Raw genomic sequence first — 23,268 nt, forward strand, 5'->3', positions numbered from 1 at the left:
CTGCCTCGGGCATGGATGTGTGTGATGTCCTTAAGTTAGTTAGGCTTAAGTAGTTTTAAGTTCTAGGGGACTGATGGCCTCCAATGTTACGTCCCATAGTGCTCAGAGCCATTTGAACCATTTGAACCTTGAAGTCTCCTAAAAAATCTAACTTGTCCAGTTCCTTTGACTACAACATCTTCTAATTTGCCATGGTGGTCTATCGGGCAGAGCTGTAGACTCCGGTCTTGAAAGCCTTGAGTTCAATCTCGGGTAGTGGTGGGGATTTTTCCTCGTTCCATTCCCTCCAGGATGGCTCCAGCTCTACTCACCGTACTGTCAACATTAGTGCCCCGGATCTTCCCCGGGAATAAAACGCGATCATTAATACTAAATTCTCCTTCACTATTTACAGCAGTTTGCCAAAGGTGGGGTAAATTTTCGATTCGACGACTGTCAAAATCGCGTGGTTTTAAGGCGAAATGGCAAATGTCGAGCCATGTTCGAAGCGCATTTTCATCCGAAACGACGTTTCTTGAAGGCTGTTCGACAGAGAGCGGAACAGCTGAAAATCTGAGGGCGCAAAATCAGGTGAACAAGGAGGATGCGGAAAGACTTCCCAACCCAACTCCTGTTTAGCGTTTTATGTCCGTCTAACAGAATGCGTTCGGGCTTTATCGCGGAGTAGCGTCTCTTCACACAGTCTTTCTGGTTGTTGTTTCCGGATGGCATCTGCAAGATGCCTCAGTTGTTGACAATATACGTCAGCAGTGATGGTTACACCTTGAGGAAATAATTCGTAATACCGTCGCTGTTTCACCAGATGCATAACATTACCTTTTGCGGAAGGACGCAGATCTTTATACGGGGAATTGCTGCTTTGTTTGGGCTCAACCATTCCTTTCTTCACAATATGCGACATTGTCGCGAATAAAACAGTTACCGTATATACAATAAGTTTCCTTTAATTTATGTCTATGGCCACAAACGTTTTGTTAACAGATTACCGGTTTCGGCCTATAATGACCATCGTCAGATCTGTTTTATAAAAACAAAGTCCTAATGTACTGCAGCCATTGCGGTCTCGTCAAATGTTAAATGCAGAATCAGCACCAGCATCGTCAAATATATGTAAATAACATCATACGCACGAATCATGTTAGCAGTAGCACTAGCAGTAGTATAGACGTAAATTAAAGAAAACTCATTCCTTTCTTTTCACCAGTAATGATAGAAGATAAGAATGATCGATGTTGTTCACGAGCCAATTGATGACGCGGAGCCAGCCTCTGTGGCCGAGCGGTTCTAGGCGCTTCAGTCCGGAACCGCGCTGCTGCTACAGTGGCAGGTTCGAATCCTACCTTGGGCTTTGATGTGTGTGATGTCCTTAGGTTGGTTAGTTTTAAGTAGTTCTAACTCTAGGGGACTGATGACCACAGATGTTAAGTCCCATAGTGCTCAGAGCCATGTGAACCATTTTTTTGATGAAGCGGAGACGCACATATGGCCAACCGGAACCTTCCCCACTGCATACAAATGTCGCACGATGATGGAATGATCACAGTTAGCCAGTTCTCGACTACAATGACGTGGATCATTGTGGGTTAATGCATTTAAACGATCTTCATCAAAACCCGAAGGTCTTCCTTAACGTGTCTTTTTACACTGGCTGCAAGTGCAGATCGCTTTTTAGTCTAGTGCTTGCAGAATAAATGTCGCTATCTCTCTGAATGAGGCAATATTATGAACGAAAATTACGTACAGTAAAGACAGTGTTATAATTCCGAGATACCTGAAAAACGCTCTTTACAAAGCCCGCGAAATGACGCAGCAGATGTGTCTGATCGCCCTTTCCTGGGCCAAGAATATTCCTGCTGAGGACACCAGGGTTGCACCACCACACGAGATGAAAAGAATGGAAGTAAGCAAAGTAAACAAGACTTCGAGTTTCGGCCTCAGAGACAGTGGAGGTTATTCTTATCGCGGAAGATAGCTGCATTCAGCTTCTGCTCAATGTTTTCAACGTGATACTTCAAAAAAATCTCGTCATCTACTCTCAGTCCTAAGACATACCTGTTAATAATTTCATCACGGTCAAGTAACCTGCAGATCATTAACTGACCATGTGTGTACATCAACTTTCTAGTTTCTAAGACTCTCCCGGCGATTTGTTGTCATCTCGTAGAATCGGCTGTACTGCCGGTGGTCCGCGTCTTCCCTGAGACCAGTCTCAGGGAACACCTGATGAAGAAGCCGAGTTACGATGTCGAAATATCATGTTGAGAAGACGCGGACCACCGTCAGTACAGCCGATTCTACGAGATGACAACTTTCTAGTTACCTCCGAAATGAAACAGCGTTGATTATCAGTCCATACCAGGAAAACAGCATTCACTGCTTTATATACAGCAGGGATTCGAAAGTAAGCGACACAGTTTGTTCTTGCCGCCTGTAACAGCTGCTTCGGGGAAAAAATGGCCAAGTGCGAGCACGACTCTCACACTGAGGGTTCCGTAGTACAAACTCAATTATGCTTATATTTCATCCGTCCTGGGAATCGATAATCTCAACGATTTCTGCTTATTATCAATATATTGAACGTAGGATTTCGAAGATCGTGTCAAAAACTTTACAATAGTTCCTCACACTAGCCCGTACATACAAACATGACTGCAACTTGTGGTTTATAATTGCATGCATCACTGTTCGTCTATTATGCTTCTGACGTCTTTTTTTTTTCGTGTGCCATGAAACCTTGTTTCTTGCCGAACTTCATAATTCTAGGTCAACGGGAAGTACCCTACATGTTTTGATGAGTGAGTTTGCGAGTATCAAAATATGTGACATAAATGACCGAATCTTTTGATTACATAGACTTAGAAACTTAAAATTTTTAGACCACCAAGAACCACAGACATCAGTATATGGCATAAATTTAAACTTGAACCGCGGATCTGTTCCAGAGAAAAAGGGGACAGACAGACAGACAGATAAAAAATGACAAAAAATTGTTTTCGTGTCTAATAATTACAGATTAACAGTTTTCGGATTTTTCCTTTGGTTTTACTGTAAAACGGCTCTTTTTGCCAAATTTCATGACTCTAAGTCAAAGGGAAGTGCCCTACAGGTTTTGATGAGTGAATTTTTGAGTATCAAAGTATGTTACATAAATGGCCGTATCTCACGATTGCAATTACTTACACGCTTGTAATTTTTACGCCGCCAAGAGACCATAGACCGTAGTATGTGACATAAATGTGTTGTTACTCCAAATTGTTCCAGGGAAAAAGACGGACAAACAGACAGGCGGATAAAAAATGACCAAAAATTTTTTTCTTGTTATGTAATTGCAAATAAACAATTTTCAGATTTCTTCCTTTACTTGTACTGTGATACCTTGGTTCCTGCCAAATTTTATGTTTCTATGTCAACGGGAGCACCATATAGGTTTTGGTGAGTGACATTCGTTTTGTAGCACCCCGCGCTCGAACCTGTCTGATGAGTGAGTTTGCCAGTATCAAAATATGTGACAGAAATGACCGAATCTTTTGATTGCATCTACTTAGAAGCACAAAATGTTTATACCTTCAGGGGACCTTAGGCCTTAACATGCAACATAGATTTGAACTTGATACGCCAAACAGTTCCTGGGAAAAAAAGGTTCTTAGCAATCGGACAGACAGACAGACAGAAAGACCGACAACAAAGCGATCTTAAAAGCGGTCCGATTTTATAGATTGAAGCACGGAAGCCTAAAAATTAAAAAAAAAAAACAGCTACAGATCGTGAGCAAACAATGAGCTAAGTATTTGGCTCTGACCAATCGCTGCAAAGCTCAGTCGTGCTGACCGGTTACGTAGCCCCGTTAGAAGAGAAAGCGTTGCAGAACAAAAAGGCCAATACGGAATGAAAACCCTACCTGGCGTGTCAAACAATGACTAGAAATACGAAATAAAGAGTTCCAATGCTTCCATTACAATCATTTCGAAATACATGTTCTGCAGTGGAGGCTATTATTTACAGTACGACACAATGAATGTGACTGAATTCTTCTGCCATCAACGGAAGAAAATTCTGACTCGACACCTATATAATGAAGATTTCTCGTTCCAAAGAACAAAATGCGAATATTACGCCACATTACCTACAATTCGCTTTCAAGTATCATCAGTTTTGAATGTTTTGTGTATAGATGTTGCGTTATAAACTAAGGGACAATATTGTAGACTTTCACGTTTTCTCTTTCGGTCGCTTATTTTTAATTCCGGCGCTATAGACAGAATAATGTGTGGCACATCCTTGATGTGCAGTACCAAAAGCTTTCGCAGACGAGATTGATAATGGATTATGGTGCGTGGAATTGATCCTGTAGTCTGCTGAAATTCTGCTGATGGAAAACATTTTTATCACAAGCCCAATAAATGCAGGAGACGTCTTGAAAATGGAACGTCGAAGCGAATGTAAACTACACCGTTGCGCTAGTGCCTCTACGGGAATTTCGCCAGATTTACGCAAATGCCTCAGTAATAGTAGTATGGTATTCTGCCTAACGGCAGGTCTTGTCATGAGTTAAGCCTCTTCCACTTTTGTCTGTCCGTAGCCAGTCTTTTCATTTCTGAATATTTGCCAGCTTTGATATTGTCCAGCACTTGATATTTTCTTTTCCCTCTTCCCCTCCACTATTCCTTCTATTCCTTCCTTCAGTAAACAGTCCCTCCTCAAACAATGTCCAATCCAGTTCCGTTTTCTCTTTCTGATGACTTTCAGCATGTTTCTTTCTTCTCCAACTATTCCAACAGCTGACAGACACGAGTGCCTTTGCTAATAGCAAGACATCGCTTGCAGCGCCTTTCCAGTGCTCGTGACCGTATCGGTTGAATCCTAGACGACTAGAAAACAGTGACCTGGTCAGGTAAGCCACGATTTCAGTTGTTAAGAGCTGATGGTAAGGTTCGAGTGTGACGCTGACCCCACGAAGCCATGGAACCAAGGCTCTGTGCAAGCTGGTAGTGACTCGATAATGGCTGGTTGGTTGATTCAGGAGAGGGAATCAAACAGCGACGTCATCAGTCCCATTGGATTAGGGAAGGATGGGGAAGGGAGTCGGCCGCGCCCTTTCAAAGGAACCATCCCGGGATTTGCCTGAAGCGATTTAGGGAAATCACAGAAAACCTAAATCAGGATGGCCGGCAGCTGGTTTGAACCGTCGTTCTCCCGAATGCGAGTTGAGCATGCTAACTATTGCGCCACCTAGCTCGGTCCCATAACGGTGTGGGATATGTTTATATGGGATGGCTGGAATGAGTCGTCTGGTCCTATTAAGCCGATCATAGGTTTGAAATTATTATGGTCAGCTACTTGGAGACCATTTGCAGACATTCATGTGCTTAAGTTTTTGTGGACTACGATGCGCCATGTTACTGGGTCACAATTGTTCGCGACTGGTTTGAGGAACGTTCTGGACAATTCGAGCGAATGATTTGGCCACTCAGATCGCCCGGCACGAGCCCTATCGAGCACTTACGGGACATAATAGAGAGGTGAGTTCGTGCCTGAAATCCTGCACCGGCAACACTGTCGCAATTATGGTTGGCTATAGAGGCAGGATGGCTCAGTATTTCGGCAAGGTACTTTCAACGACTTGTTGAGTGCATGCCACGTAGAATTGCTGCACTACGTCAGGGAAAAGAAGGTCGGACACGATATTAAGAGGTATCCCATGACTTTTGTCACCTCGCCGCGCGGTCTGAGGCGCTGCAGTCATGGACTGTGCGGCTGGTCCCGGCGGAGGTTCGAGTCCTCCCTCGGGCATGGGTGTGTTTGGTTGTCCTTAGGGTAATTTAGGTTAAGTAGTGTGTAAGCGTAGCGACTGATGACCTTAGCAGTTAAGTCCCATAAGATTTCACACACATTTGAACATTTTTTGTCACCTTGGTGTATTTACAGAACAGTACAGATACTGAAATAAATTATAGTGAAATCTTGCCAGTAGCCTGTTTTAAAACACTGTCAGTGAAATGTCATGTTCACTGGGGAGGTGCTTCCCGAATTCAAATTATGTCTGACTGGGGGAATCATAAATTTGTAGATACGATCAACCATTTTTAGATAAACTGCCCGTCGCAAAAAATAAATAAATAAATAAATAAAAATAAAAAAAATAAAAAAGGCTGTCTTTTGCAGGAAGTTAACAGAGAAACTGGAGATACAATAGGAACATTAGGGTCGTACACAGACTTACACATCACAGTTCACTGTCGACTGGGACAGTAAAGAGAGCGGTGTGAATCACCCACCGCCAAGCACTTCAGTGTGACTTGCAGAGCATGTATAGAGGGCGTAGCCGTTACTTGAGAAAGGTGGAAGACAGAGAGGCAAGCAGCGGTAGCAGCTACTCGGACCTGGACTGGAGTGGGGACCTGCTGGCCGCCTACTAACCGCCGTCTGCGGAGTCAGCTGACTGTCGGCCTTGGACCACTTCTCCAGCACTCTGCACCTGGGAGGACTCCATTCCATGCAACTTTGGTCTCCTTACACGTAGCAAATTTGCATTACGGCATCAATATTCATTCACCTATCCAGTGCAAATATGTAACTCTTTACAACAGGTCCTTTTTTTGTTCTTCGTGACAAATAGGCTGAACAACCACAGTTAAAATCATTCTGAGTCGCCACTTTTCGTTTCTACCTGCACATAACACTTTTCATGCACGTTCCAAGCGTAAATTAGCTCGTCTGCAGTACTGAAGAGCACGTCACTCCACAGGTGATCTCCAGGCTCCTATAAATCAACATATTTGCGTATATGCAATTTCATTGTTAGAAGAGCGAAAATTCGCCTCCTTCGACGACTTAATAGGTTGATGCATAAGCTCGTAGCGTTTTTCCGTAAGTTTAATAAACACGACGGTATACATAACAGAGACTTTAGTCATCAATAATATATTCTGCTTCAGTATTTACAACAGTCTGCCAATGCTGGGGTTAACTTTTCGATTCCACGATTGTAGAAATTATGCTGTTCCGAGACGAAGAAATCGTCGAGCTACGTTCGGAGCGCATTTTCATCCGGAAGGGAGGTTCCTTGAAGGTTGTTCAATAGAGAACGGAACAGACGAAAATCTGAGGGCGCAAGATCAGATCAATAAGGTAGAAGCGGAATGACTTCCCAACCCAGCTCCTATACAGTGTTTCTTGTCAGTCTAGCAGAATGCGGACGAGCGTTATCACATGTCCACCTGGTCGCTGTTCTTGGACTATGTCTGCAGGATATATGAATTGTTGTATGTAAAGTTACCAGTGACGGTTAAACCTCGGCGAAGTAATTCGTAGCACACCTTACGGTCGCTGTTCCACGAGATGCCTAACATTATCTTTCGTGGGTGCATGCAGGTCTTTTAACCATACAGGATAGGGATAGTCGGTGTTGTTCACCAGCCAATTGATGCCGAGCAAGGAGGGATGCACATATGGCAACCCACTGATTTTTGTGATTTTGGAATAGAGCTTGCGGTACCCATACACCAGATTTTTTCAACTGTCGCCGTTGCATGCAAATGTCGCACGATGGTGGAATAACCACAATTTACGACATTTGCCAGTTCTAGAGTACGCGGACATGGATCATTGTGGATTAATGCGGTTAAACGATCTTCATCAAACCCCGAAGATCTTCCTGAACGTGGAGAGTCACTAATGTCAAAACGATCATCTTTAAAATGAGAAAAAACGTTTTCCTGCGGTGCTCTGTCCAGAGGCATTAACCCCATATCGGCGCAAATGTTTCTGGCTGCCTCCGCTGCTGTCACCCCTCTACTGAACTCAAACAGAAAAGTATGTCGGAATTGTTCCGATTTCTGCACCTGGCACTCCATTTTCTATCATCCACATCTCCACTCACTATCTCCAAATGACGAAATGACAGAACGTAAACTCAAATAGCAACAGTGAACTACAACTAACAAATGACAATCGATAAACAAGCCCATAACAATCGAAATACCAACAAGCAAAACAAAAACGCTACGTACTTATGCAGCAACCTAGTAATCAGAATCGCGCTGTTCGAACGGAAGATAATGATAAGAAAAGTCATTAGTCCAAAGACGTGAAAGTTCCACACTAAGAAAATAGAAGAAGAATAAACAACGTTCTGTCGGTGAGTGACAGCTCGTGGGTTAGAGGTAATTTATATTAGAGTTTTTCTTGAATACATTATAGCGTATTAACGGAGTAGATGTTTGAAACAACTGCTCAGAGCATCGGCGACTATCCAGACGGCAATTGCTGCTGCTGGGGCTGCAGCGCGTATCCGACGAAGGTACTGCGAGAAGGCATCCACTTTCTCTTGCACTCTGTCTAAGCAAGTGTATGCAATGCTGCCTTGTCTCAACCTCCTACCGCGAAACATACGGAGCACTGAAAACACTGGTTTTGTTCCAGTGGAAAAGATTACTACGTAGCGAGGGGTGAAACGAAAGCGTTCGCCTTACGAAAGAGCTACTTGACGCAGAGAAAATAGCGCGTTATTGTTTTACGAACTGAACTTCTGACCATACGCTTCGACAAGTTTCATCCAAATCAATCACAACCAACTCCATCGTACTGGATAATCGGTTTACTAAAGATGTATTCTTGCACTCCGTCGAAAAACAAAAGAGGGATGATTCTGTGAAGCCTTACAGAAAATGACATGCAGAAATGTTCTAAACAATGGAAGCATCGAATGCAGACACACTGATCAGCCAGAACATTATGACCTACATCCTAATAACCGGTATGTCCCCCTTTGGCACGGATAACAGCGGCGACGCGTCGTGGCATGGAAGTAATGAGATCTCGGGAGGTCGCTGGGGTGAGTTGGCACCACGTCTGCACACACAAGTCACCTAATTCTCCTAAATTCCGGGGAGGTGGTCGATGAGCCACATTCAGTCACATTCCAGATGTGTTCGATTGGGGGCAGATCTGGCGAGTTGGAGATCAGCACATCAACTGGAACTCGCCACTATGTTCCTCGAACCACTCCGTTACACTTCTGGCGTTGTCACATGGCGCATTATCTTGTTGAAAGATGCCACTGCCGTTGCGAAACATGATCGTCATGAAGGGGTGTGCGTGGTCTGCAAGCAGTGCACAACACTCCTTGGCCGTCATGGTGCCTTGCACGAGTTCCACTGGACCGATAGATGCCCAGGTGAATGTTCCGCAGAGCGTAATGGAGATGCCGCCAGCTTGCCTCCATCCCGCAGTACAGGTGTCAACGAGCTGTTCCCTGAAAGACGACGGATTCGCGCCCTCCCATGAGCATGAGCATGATGAAGAAGGTATCGGGATTCATCAGGCCATGCGACGCCTTGCTACTGCGCCAACGTCCAGTGCCGATGGTCACGTGCCCATTTCAGTCGTAGTTGCCGATGTCATGGTGTTAATGTTGGCACATGCATGGTCGACGGCAGCAGGGTCCCGTCGTTAGGAGTATTCGGTTCACTGTGTGTTAAGACACACTTGTACTCCGCCCAACATTGAAGTCTCATGTTAGTTCCTCCACTGTTTTAGCAGTCTGCCCAACCTACGACTTCCGACATCTGTAGTGAGGAGTGGCCGCCCAACTCCACGACATCTGGACGTGGTTTCACCTTGGTTTCGCCACGTATAGAAGACACTCACCACCGCACTCCCTAAGCAACTCACAAGCAGTGCAGTTTCCGAAATTCTTATGACGAGCCTCCAGGCCATCACAATCTGCCCTCGGTCAAACTCAGACAGATCGCGTGTCCTACTTGTTCTACACACGGACCCCACGCTCACTGATTCTACGTGTACCGCGCGTGTGTCTGAATAACGGTCATTACTGGCCAGGTGACGCTGCTGTCACCTGGACAGGTTTATATACCGGATGATCAGAAAGTCAGTATAAATTTGAAAACTTAATAAACCACGGAATAATGTAGACAGAGAGGTAAAAATTGACACACATGCTTGGAATACATGGGGTTTTATTAGAACGAAAAAAAACCATATTGCTAGACGCGTGAAACATCTCTTGCGCGCGTCGTTTGGTGATGATCGTGTGCTCAGCCGCCACTTTCGTCATGCTTGGCCTCCCAGACCTCAATCCGTGCGATTATTGGCTTTGGGGTTACCTTGAAGTCGCAAGTGTATCGTGATCGACCGACATCTCTAGGGATGCTGAGAGATAACATCCGACGCCAATGCCTCACCATAACTCCGGACATGCTTTACAGTGCTGTTCACAACATTATTCCTCGACTACAGCTATTGTTGAGGAATGATGGTGGACATATTGAGCATTTCCTGTAAAGAACATCATCTTTGCTTTGTCTTACTATGTTATGCTAATTATTGCTATTCTGATCAGATGAGGCGCCATCTGTCGGACATTTTTTTGAACGTTTGTATTTTTTGGTTCTAATAAAACCCTATGTCATTCCAAGCATGTATGTCAATTTGTACCTCTCTATCTACATTATTCCGTGATTTATTCAGTTTTCAAATTTATACTGACTTTTTGATCACCTGTTATATAGTAGATCGGTGGTCATAATGTTCTGGCTGATCAGTATATATGTGGACTCGAATATGTGAATCGATCATGTGAATCCAAACTCGTATGAGAGCCTACATCAGTAATTCTTCACTTCCGAAACGCATTTCATTCAATAGCACACCTACGCTTATCAACGAAAGTTCAATCATATGGTGTATTAACAAACGTTCTGACTCCACTGTGGATATCTTGGTAGACAAAGTATTCTATCTTGCACTGAGTGTCACAGATGTAGCCAATAACTTCAGGCGTACCCCAGCGAACTGTGTTAGAACACTTGCTCTTCGTGTTGTATATTAACGACCTGCCAGATAAGTCCAACATTAATTTCAGATTTTTGCAGATTATTTAGGAATGTGCAGTGAACTACTATCACAAAAAGCTGTACATTTATCCAGTCAAATCTTGGTAACATTTCAAAGTGTTGCAAAGATTGACATCTTACCATAAATGTTCAGATATGTAAAATTTTTTACTTAACAAAATAAAAAAATAAGTATCCTATGACTGCAATATCAACGTGCGACAGTAGGTAGCAGTCAATGCATTCACATACTAGAGTACAACAATTTGTAGGGATATGAAATGGACATCACATAGACTCATCCTTAGGTAACGGATGTGGTAGGCTACAATTCATTGTTATGACGTGCGACCCGTACCAAATGGGGCTAACAAGGTATATTGAACGTAATACAAAAAAGGTGGCACGAATAATCGCATACTTGTGATACTCAGAGGAGAACGTTACGGAAATGTTTGAAAATCGAAATTGGTTCAAATGGCTCTGAGCACTATGGGACTTAACATCTGAGGTCATCAGTCCCCTAGAACTCAGAACTACTTAAACCTAACTAACCTAAGGACATCACGCACATCCATGCCCGAGGCATGATTCGAACCTGCGACCGTAGCGGTTGCGCGGTTCCAGACTGAAGCGCCTAGAACCGCTCGGCCACTCCGTCCGGCTGAAAACCGAAATTGACAGGCTGTGCAAGATAGACGCAGATACTCGCGAAAGTCTACTTACAAAGTTTTAAGAAGCAGTATGAAATAAAGAATCTATGAATATACTAAAATTTTGTCTGCATCTCTCCCGCAGGGAATGCGAGAACAAGATCAGATTAATTACAGCACGCATGGAGGCATTTAAGCAATCATTCTTCCCGCACGAGAATGGAATGGGAAATAACCTTAAAACGTAGTACAAAGGGAAGCTCCGTCTGACAAGCAGTTCACATTAGTTTGTAGGTGTAGACAATCATGTATTTTGCACAGTTGGAGTAATTTTACTAAAATTATCATTTGTTGAACTAAATACATTATACTGTAAGCTAACTATTTGAAAAATAAAGATTCCTCACCCCTAAATTCTTATATACACTCCTGGAAATGGAAAAAAGAACACATTGACACCGGTGTGTCAGACCCACCATACTTGCTCCGGACACTGCGAGAGGGCTGTACAAGCAATGATCACACGCACGGCACAGCGGACACACCAGGAACCGCGGTGTTGGCCGTCGAATGGCGCTAGCTGCGCAGCATTTGTGCACCGCCGCCGTCAGTGTCAGCCAGTTTGCCGTGGCATACGGAGCTCCATCGCAGTCTTTAATACTGGTAGCATGCCGCGACAGCGTGGACGTGAACCGTATGTGCAGTTGACGGACTTTGAGCGAGGGCGTATAGTGGGCATGTGGGCATGCGGGAGGCCGGGTGGACGTACCGCCGAATTGCTCAACACGTGGGGCGTGAGGTCTCCACAGTACATCGATGTTGTCGCCAGTGGTCGGCGGAAGGTGCACGTGCCCGTCGACCTGGGACCGGACCGCAGCGACGCACGGATGCACGCCAAGACCGTAGGATCCTACGCAGTGCCGTAGGGGACCGCACCGCCACTTCCCAGCAAATTAGGGACACTGTTGCTCCTGGGGTATCGGCGAGGACCATTCGCAACCGTCTCCATGAAGCTGGGCTACGGTCCCGCACACCGTTAGGCCGTCTTCCGCTCACGCCCCAACATCGTGCAGCCCGCCTCCAGTGGTGTCGCGACAGGCGTGAATGGAGGGACGAATGGAGACGTGTCGTCTTCAGCGATGAGAGTCGCTTCTGCCTTGGTGCCAATGATGGTCGTATGCGTGTTTGGCGCCGTGCAGGTGAGCGCCACAATCAGGACTGCATACGACCGAGGCACACAGGGCCAACACCCGGCATCATGGTGTGGGGAGCGATCTCCTACACTGGCCGTACACCACTGGTGATCGTCGAGGGGACACTGAATAGTGCACGGTACATCCAAACCGTCATCGAACCCATCGTTCTACCATTCCTAGACCGGCAAGGGAACTTGCTGTTCCAACAGGACAATGCACGTCCGCATGTATCCCGTGCCACCCAACGTGCTCTAGAAGGTGTAAGTCAACTACCCTGGCCAGCAAGATCTCCGGATCTGTCCCCCATTGAGCATGTTTGGGACTGGATGAAGCGTCGTCCCCCGCGGTCTGCACGTCCAGCACGAACGCTGGTCCAACTGAGGCGCCAGGTGGAAATGGCATGGCAAGCCGTTCCACAGGACTACATCCAGCATCTCTACGATCGTCTCCATGGGAGAATAGCAGCCTGCATTGCTGCGAAAGGTGGATATACACTGTACTAGTGCCGACATTGTGCATGCTCTGTTGCCTGTGTCTACGTGCCTGTGGGTCTGTCAGTGTGATCATGTGATGTATCTGACCCCAGGAATGTGTCAATAAAGTTTCCCCTTCCTGGGACAATGAATTCACGGTGTTCTTATTTCAATTTCCAGGAGTGTATTATCCATCAGTCCGAGAACTTTTAGAATGTCGTGCACAGATGTACGAGGGCAGTTCAATAAGTAATGCAACACATTTTTTTTCTCGGCCAATTTTGGTTGAAAAAACCGGAAATTTCTTGTGGAATATTTTCAAACATTCCCGCTTCGTCTCGTATAGTTTCATTGACTTCCGACAGGTGGCAGCGCTGTACGGAGCTGTTAAAATGGCGTCTGTAACGGATGTGCGTTGCAAACAACGGGCAGTGATCGAGTTTCTTTTGGCGGAAAACCAGGGCATCTCAGATATTCATAGGCGCTTGCAGAATGTCTACGGTGATCTGGCAGTGGACAAAAGCACGGTGAGTCGTTGGGCAAAGCGTGTGTCATCATCGCCGCAAGGTCAAGCAAGACTGTCTGATCTCCCGCGTGCGGGCCGGCCGTGCACAGCTGTGACTCCTGCAATGGCGGAGCGTGCGAACACACTCGTTCGAGATGATCGACGGATCACCATCAAACAACTCAGTGCTCAACTTGACATCTCTGTTGGTAGTGCTGTCACAATTGTTCACTAGTTGGGATATTCAGAGGTTTGTTCCCGCTGGGTCCCTCGTTGTCTAACCGAACACCATAAAGAGCAAAGGAGAACCATCTGTGCGGAATTGCTTGCTCGTCATGTGGCTGAGGGTGACAATTTCTTGTCAAAGATTGTTACAGGCGATGAAACATGGGTTCATCACTTCGAACCTGAAACAAAACTGCAATCAATGGAGTGGCGTCACACCCACTTCCCTACCAAGAAAAAGTTTAAAGCCATACCCTCAGCCAGTAAAGTCATGGTTACAGTCTTCTGGGACGCTGAAGGGGTTATTCTGTTCGATGTCCTTCCCCATGGTCAAACGATCAACTCTGAAGTGTATTGTGCTACTCTTCAGAAATTGAAGAAACGACTTCAGCATGTTCGTAGGCACAAAAATCTGAACGAACTTCTCCTTCTTCATGACAACGCAAGACCTCACACAAATCTTCGCACCCGAGAGGAGGTCACAAAACTTCAGTGGACTGTTCTTCCTCATGCACCCTACAGCCCCGATCTCGCACCGTCGGATTTCCATATGTTTGGCCCAATGAAGGACGCAATCCGTGGGAGGCACTACGCGGATGATGAAGAATTTATTGATGCAGTACGACGTTGGCTCCGACATCGACAGTGGAATGGTACCGTGCAGGCATGCAGGCCCTCAGTTCAAGGTGGCGTAAGGCCGTAGCATTGAATGGAGATTACGTTGAAAAATAGTGTTGTGTAGCTAAAAGATTGGGGAATAACCTGGTGTATTTCAATGCTGAATAAAACAACCCCTGTTTCAGAAAAAAAATGTGTTGCATTACTTATTGAACTGCCCTCGTAGATAAGCAGGAAAGGGGTATTGGAGTTAAGACCCTGTCGGCGAGAGGGTCATTACTGACGAAACACAAACGTGCATAGGACAATGATTGCGAAGGATGCCGACCGTATCATTGGAACAGAAACCACCCAGGCGTTCGCTTTAATAATTTTAGGAGAAACACTTAAACGTACTAATTCTAGGGGGCCTAGCAGGATTTTGAATTTCTTCATTTTTAGAACGCGCGATCGGGTCAAATGTGCGTCCTCGCTCAGAATGTAGGTAAGATCTTTACCGTTTAATTAGTAAACAATAGGTTTACACACAGCTTTGTACCATTTCTGACAACGAGCTCGAGAGCAGAGGGGGAGGATATTCGTTCTTAGCTCTTGTGTAACGCCACAAAAGCCGCTCAGCGGGTTTATTTATCTGAGCCTCGTTCCGCACGCCTCGGATGTAGGACGGCGACCTCCCCTCTTAACCGACTGCCTTTCCCCCCACCAGGCTCCCCACGAACTCATTCATCAGATCGGCCAGCCGCTGCCGGCGCGCAGCAACTGTACACCGCTACGAGGACGTTCCTCCGAGGCTGCGACACCCGCTATATTCACATCGAGCTCCCAAAACCAGATTTCGTAAACGAATTTCCCAATACCTCTTTCGTTTGGTCATGTAAAGATTCCAATATCATTTCTGGAAATGCGATCCGAGGTGCCGAATTTCCACAATTGATATTCGCTGCCATGTAAACAAACGGAGTGACTTTCTGTGCAGTGAGGGAGAAGTAGAAATATTACGCTGGCATGAAGTGATGTACCACCAGTATTTAATTCAAGAGAGCTGATTTCCAGAGGCCATATCTGATCGAGCTAAGAAAACCACTTCAAACCTTAACACGTAATCACGACAGCGAAAAAGATTCCGGAAATTCGGTTTTCGTCTTTCGGAAGTTTTGTCACATGTAAAACATTTACAGGTACCAGCACCTGTCCGCTGCACTCCCACCTCTACTGAAACTCTCGTAACGGTGAATCGCGGGCGCAATAGTGATACAGCAGATTCCGTAGGCTATATAGGTTACGGGAGAAATCAGGGTACGGCGGTGGAAATACCGTTTGTAGACTAACGTCAAGTGAACCGAAAACTTCATCGATTTGCAAAAAGTTGCTACATAAAAGTATACTGAACATGCACAGCACTCTATGTTTTTTGTATAAAATGGAGGAGGGGGAGAGAAAGGGAAAGGATGGGTGGAAAACTCATGATTTCTCAGCCGCACAGGCCACTGTAGCAACGCAGTGGCGAAAATTGAAAATTTGTGCCGGACCGGGACTCGAACCCAGATTTACCGCCTCTCATGAGAAGTTGCCTTAATCGCTTTTTTTGTTTTTTCCTCTCAATTTCTTGATTATAAAGCAACCTATAAAAAAGAGGTCTATTTGCCACCGCCACTTTAAACCTAAAAACAACTTCACGTGTTGACCCCTAAACATGCCTATCTCAACAGTTATACCTAAACTAAGAAAGGAGGAAGAAACTAAGACAGGAGGAAAGAAAATGGGGGAGAGGGTATCAAAGTTATACAAGACAAAAAGGTTTTATTTTTTTTTAATTTTTGCTAGGACTTGTGAAGTGAAGTCCATGAAAGCCACCGGTAGCCGTGGAGAAATCCATGTACATCTTCTGGAAATAAAGGGGAGTACCGTTGGAGATCATAGAACGCTTCGGCCATCCGGACACGGTCCCTGACCGTCTCAAATTTCCAACTTGTCGCACGCTGCAATGCAGCACCCCCTACTCGTAAATTATTGTTTCCCGTAGGCACTCGGAAAATATTAGTGCATCCGTACCGAAACAAACTTCAAGGAGCCTTCGCGCTCTTACAGAAATTTACGGAGCTGAGTGGAGTGTGTTCTGCCAGACATGTCCGACAGAGCACACCACTCAGATGTATACAACTGTATGATACGTCCATCAATTTCCAAAGGTATGACATTGCAAATAGTTCTAGCACGGCGGTAACATTCCTCACGTCCCTTCCTTGAACGATATGGTGTTCCTCTCAAGTCATTGGCCTGGTAGAACCAGTTCAAATCCTTGGTATGCTGATTTATATTTACCAAGGTATCTCTGAGACACGTCATGCGAATGGTAGAGTCCTTTTTTTTTGTTTAATAAATCACAGCTAGATTCCTTCCCCAACGTCCTCCAAGTGAGCTAATGGTGCGTCTTTAATGACCTCTCCATTACTCATACACTAAACGAACCACAACACAGTGCGTGGTGGTGGATACCTCATACTAATCCATTTGCGTACTGAGCGAGGGAAAAATGCCTGTCTTTAGGCCTCGGTACATGCCCTCATCTCTGTTATTCTCAAGATCACAGTACAAGGTAAATGACTGAGGCCGCCGAATTGTCGCATTTTCTTCCTCGGTTTTCGGTTCTCTTAATTTAACCAGCAGGGTTTCGCGAGAACGATGTCGTATTTATTCTAATGACATGCATTTACATCACCGAGCATTTCCATTACACTTACGCATGGGCTATACCGACCTGCTACGTTACGATCCTTGCTGAGTGTGTCTCAATTTGATATCTGCTGTTACACACACTTGACAAAGGTTACAAATGCTGGAATGATCTACTGGGTGTACCGGGATGAATGGTCAATATACACGGATATGACAGGAACGATAATTCGAAGCAGAAAAGTCCAGTAAATATGGTCTGTAAAGTGCATATCTTAGGAGCTACGTGCACTTCTTAAAAAAAAGATTCAAATGGCTCTGAGGACTATGGGACTCAACATCTGAGGTCATTAGTCCCCTAGACTACTTAAACCTAAGCACATCACACACATCCATGCCCGAGGCAGGATTCGAACCTGCGACCGTAGCAGCAGCGCGGTTCCGGACCGGAGCATCTAGAACCGTTCAGCCACCGCGGCCGGCGCACTTCTTCATCCTCGCTTCTGTGAGGCATATTTAAAAACCAATGTTCAGGAGGGTTTTTTTTGTTTTTTGCTTCGAATGATCGTTCCTGTCGTATCCATGAGTACTGACCATTCTCATGAGACGCACTATCCATCAGCAAACCACAATCCAGGAACCCGACACCACTTGCAAGGTGCCTATCCTAGGGCTACTTGCAGCAACAAAAATTTGTTTTTCAATATTTCTCGCGATTATTGACCGAATTTAAAAATTTAAAATTCTGTTATAATCTACTCATTAAGAGGTATAATCTTACCTTAAGGCTTTAACACAGTAACATAAGTATTACATTTACAAACTGTGATCTTGCCTTAAGGCAGCGCAATTGACGGCACGCAAATACCTTGATTGTATTTGAAGGTGAGAGCATATAATGACTTCCAACAAACTTTACACATAATTCCAACTCTTTCCTAAATTTTTCTCCCACTGACACAACCCACACAATGGAGGAAGGAAAAACGTTTATCGCTTATTACTTTTTCGTGCAGTAAAACCGCCACATCATGCATGACGTTTTAATTTATTTCTTCTTGACTATTAACTTCAGTCGCAACACATTTTGCAGACAGTGCCCAAATACAGCACTGAGTGCTCCAGCAAAATTATATCATTGTACTACACGTGGTTCAGAGAAAATGACGTCATAAAAACTGAGATGCGAGAAAAACTAACTTTTGCCTGAAACGGAGAGCAAATTATCCAGAATATATTTATACAGTGTTTCATAATAGGAGCACTTGGCGACTTGCAACAAACGCTACGCATAGTTTCAAGCCTTTGGTAAACTTCTTCTCGCCTAAATGATTAAATTCAAATTTTAACAAATTAACTCATCTGTAAAGTAACCAGACATTTGAAGCTGTTTGATACACGGGAGTTCGATTCTTTAAGTATCGGGAGTTTAGTAAGAAACTAGATTTGCCCTCATTAGCGCCTGGAACGCGGTTTCTTTTACTGTCACGCTGCACATACCCAACACCCTAGTAACAAATCTGAGTCTTTTAAGCAAAACGGATTTTACCTGTTCTACCTATTTCATTCATTTTCTCAGTGTTACCCCTAGATATTTAAATGATGTGATTGGCTCCAGATGTTATCCACTAATCTCGTAATCGAATACTATCGTGTTGTTTCTTTTCGTTCTTCGAATTATTCTGCATTGTCTACATTTAAAAAGAGCTGCCACTCACTTCACCAAGCGGAAATTTTGTCCAGGTTCTTTTCTGTTAAATTTTTTTGAAATATAATTCTTGGAAATAAAAGCGGTCGTAATAGTCTATTAAAATGTTATAATAAAAACAGTCTAGAGCACATGCAATTATTTTATTTCATTTCTTAAATAAAAATAAAATTACTGTATGCAGTCTAGAGTGTTTTTATCTCAAAAAATGTTTTCTATTATCTTATGAGTCCATCGACAGTACTATCGCCAGCGAACATTCTCACTGTGCATGTCACACTACCTGATAAGTCATTTACGGCACTGAGCACGCCATCAGGTCACCTTGGAGCACTCCCGACGTTACTCTCATTCCTGCCTCACATTCACCGTCCAGGATACGGTACTCGCTTCTATTAGTCAAAAAATCATCCAACCAACTCCATATCCCCGAAGATAAAATGGTGCGGTTGAACATCTGTTAGAAATCTAGCTGCTTGTCTGCATCTTTGTTTGCATGATATCGTGTATGAATAACTCAAGCTTCGTTTCAAGCGAGTGTTTTTCCACAATGTGTGCTGATTGACTGAGAAAATGTGTTTTTACTCAGGTATCGTCGTCATGTTTGTGCTTACATTATGCTCTAGGACCTTACAACCAACAGATGACAACAAACTTGATATCGACTAGACGTAATCACTTCTTTCCTTCGTCTGTGACAGGACAACACTAGCGAAATACCTTGAACATACTGCCACCACGCATAAAAGAATTACGGTTCTGAACTACGTACATAAGGAGTGTACATGATTGTGTCATCACAACAACTAAAGTAAGTTTGCTTTACGAAAATTACTTTGTCTACCCTCGGAAATATTAACCTACTGACACCCGAACGTAAAACTGACCAGAAAAATTTATCAAAACTGTTGCGTCAGTTGTTCGATTACTCGTCCAAATATGTTTCAACTTTCACTTTTTAGTTATAGTCGCTTCTGATCAATGGCTGTTGTTTATGTTGTTGTCGTGGTACTGAGTGCGAAGTTTGGTTTGCTGTAGAACCTGCTTAATGTAGTCTCTCTCTACAGTTTGTAACCTAACCCTCTTCCACACACACACAAACACACATACGTATTATTCCATTACGAAATTAACAGTTCCTCATTTTAGTTAAGTCATAAAGGTCTTTTCTCCCTAATTCCATTCAGTGTCTCTTTATTGGTTATGCGATGTACGCATCTAATCTTCAGCATTCTTCTTTAACACTACATGTCAGTATGTCCTATTCTCTGCTTGTCTGTACTGTTTATCGCCCACGTGCCACATCCATGACTGTGGCTTGTATGTTAGAAAGAGCATTCTCTTCTCTAATAATGCATAATAGACGAGGGTTCCACGCGATGGGTCCGTATTTTTAACGCTTTGCTGTACGAGCCATCTCGCTCATCCTATATTCCGATATTACGTATTAACCATGACTAAGTACAACACCAGGAACACAGTGTATGGTATAAAACATATTTCAGATGAATATTGAGTACCAAATGTCACAAAAAATTTAGATTCACGGCAAGCATCAGTTTACATTAAGTGCTTGGTGTTTATGCATTACGAGAGCCTTCGATACAAATCTTTCGTTTAATGCAAATAAAGTACACAGAGAGAAAATAAGTACAAATGACTGTAAACTCTTGTGTGTGGTGTTGTTTGGAGGGCGGTAACTGAGGGAGGTGATGGGTGAAGGGATAGTGGAGCTTGGTTGACTCTTCCAGGTTAGGACAGGATGTAACATTATTAATAGCGAGAACTGACACGAGTGACAGTATACGGTAACAGAAGGAAACACGTAAAAGAAACACGGCCCGTGTTCTCAGTAGCTGCCAGTGACTTCAGTATGAAGCAGATGTACTCCTCGTTAGTAAAAATGTATCTGAAAAGTCTCCATGTTACTCAGCTCAAGTTTTGTTCCAGTAAACGATGTGCACAACAGAGAATGGAGGATCAGAACAAATTTAAGAGTTACTGGAGCTGTCAATGCTACAGAAGAGAGGGCTGAGCTGGCCGGCCATATGGCAAGGATAACGCACTATAGCCTACCCAGTACACAACTATCTAAAGAAATAAATGGGACACGAAGACGTCATAGATCCCACGAGTAGATGGCGGGAAAGCGTTCGGAGCGAGCGTAAGATCAGGGGTCTAGTTGACAACGCCACATAAAATAAAAACAGGAAGAAATGATTAACATACCCTTAAAACAAACAAGCAACAACAATTATTTGTACAATGATTTTAATTGCGGTCGTCGTATACAAATGATGTCACGCCAAAAACACCCGCGGCCGAATGCACTTCTCCCTCGTCATACCATGTTTTTCTTTCATACTCCCAGATAATGTAAACGTTTTCCTTTGAATTACTGCACTGCACAATCATCTGACATACTTTTAATAATCCACATGTAGTTACTGTTAAGGCAGAGCACTCAACCAAATACACGTATGTTTTAAAACATTCTTTACGAATCTTCTTCAGCCGGAGATAGCGTTCCATTGTAGTTGTCAGTGCTCACATTGTGACTCGTTGGCAGAAATAAATGAGACTAGTTGTGAAGTTTGCTAATTACCTTATGGAAAACTGCACAAGCTTCCTTTGCAGTAAGTATATTTATGAAAACTAATAACGAGCATGTCATGGCCGCAAACGTAAGAATATGCAAAATTATTTTTAAAAATTACAGAGATCAGTAACAGCAACAGTGAGAGACGTTCATAGCCCAGCTGACACATTGCAGAATAAGCAATATCATGTGTTCATTAGCTTAAGATGATATCCAAAGTTCCGACTATTCAAATGGCTCTGAGCATCATGGGACTTAACAGCTCCAACTATTCTTTTCATATGTATATGGGTGGGTGGGTGTCTTCCACATCTCCTCCTAAACCAGCGTGACCGATTTCAGCCAAACTTGATACACATATCCCTTACTGTCAGGCGACAAACGCCGTCGTAGTAAGAACCACCTACTTATCACAGGTCGGGAGATATCGTGCAGGACGTTTAAATTTGTTACTTCAGTGCTACTATCTCTATTCGTAACACAGTGTGTAAACAGTATCCACATATGCCGCTGAATGTACCTACAAAATTATGCCACTGTATGACACATAGATCGGGAGATATGACATCGTTAACATTGAGATGCATGAAAAAAATGTCGCATCATGCCTGAAGTTTTAATACACTCATTCTTTACTGCTAAGACACTCCTACAGTCGAGACAACTTAAGTAAATCCCTGACACTTGGCAGCGCTTTTGAAAGGTTTCAAATGAGAAGCGTAAGCGGCTGTAGGCGAAAACAATAGCCGTTTAGCCATAAAGACTCACGTTGTGGACGCGCGAAGCAGCTGGACTTAAACAATTGTACATTATGCGTATTTCTTTGTACGACTGTTTCATAATTTCAAAGGTGTTTTCACGAATATATGGAAATGAAATTTTTTCGGTATTACACTACAAACACAATACATCTCAAGCTTCCGTTTTTGACAGAAAACTGGCGAAATGGATACCCGGGCCGTGCTAGGTTTATCAGCTAGTGTTTCTGTAAGTGTAATCATTGGCACGAAAATACGTCTTTGACACTAATCGTTGTTAAAGGTAGAGTTCGGAGTTCCCCAGGCTAACACACAACGGAATGAAACTGGACGTGTTTATGACGCTGTTCTTCACAGCCACGATTTTCTAGAAGACCATCATAAATACATCACTTCAGAAAACATCGCTACAAACTTTTCCACCACTAATCAGTCTCCCTTTACGGCTAGACCAAGACATATATTTTTTGAGCGTAGTTTCCACCAGAAGACTGTCACAAGAATGCTTTCCGGCAAGTCATCCGCGTAGTATAGGACACACAAGAGCGAAATGCAGCAAGATGGCAAGCTACGCAGAGCGTTACGCACAGTTACGCAAGTCAGGGCGGGGAGCGCCCCTCTGCGGCCGGTGTTCCCGTTTCATGCACGCGAGTCTTCCACGGACGCACCCCGCGAGACGATCGCTCACTGCTCACGCACTGCGTGGCTGGCTGTTAGCGGCTGCCGTGAAGCGGCGGCTCTCGGGGGGAAAGTTCCTCCCGCTGCAGCGGCGGCCGTGGAGGGGGGCCACCATACAGTCGTGTCCACCGAACCAGCCGCCGCCAGTTGGTTCCGTAGGCACAGGAATCGACTATCGCGCCACGGCATGGCAAGCACCTGCGTGCACGCACACCGTCCCTCGCCGTTCCCGGGCAGCTAAACATAAATAATGCGGAGCGTACCAGCAACGAATGCGGTCGGTTGCTCTCGTAAAGGTGTTACCTTCGACAGAATACTCTCTGACTAGG

At 44.3% G+C, this 23,268-nt stretch overlaps 1 protein-coding gene across 2 annotated transcripts in view; it reads right to left on the minus strand.

Moving 5' to 3' along the window:
- LOC124605379 (chitooligosaccharidolytic beta-N-acetylglucosaminidase) overlaps positions 1–23,268 on the minus strand; it is a 223,903-nt gene that overhangs the window by 82,948 nt on the left and 117,687 nt on the right. The window contains exon 1 of one of the 2 annotated variants that reach the window (XM_047137016.1): positions 22,850–22,932. The exons of the other annotated variant lie outside the window; for it this stretch is intronic. Coding sequence (XP_046992972.1) covers positions 22,850–22,904 — 55 coding nt within the window. The 5' untranslated portion in view covers positions 22,905–22,932. Of the gene's footprint in view, positions 1–22,849; positions 22,933–23,268 lie in introns of those variants that run through there. 2 annotated transcript variants of the gene reach the window in all.

The sequence above is a fragment of the Schistocerca americana genome, chromosome 3 (genome assembly GCF_021461395.2).
Source record: "Schistocerca americana isolate TAMUIC-IGC-003095 chromosome 3, iqSchAmer2.1, whole genome shotgun sequence".
NCBI lineage: Eukaryota > Metazoa > Arthropoda > Insecta > Orthoptera > Acrididae > Schistocerca > Schistocerca americana.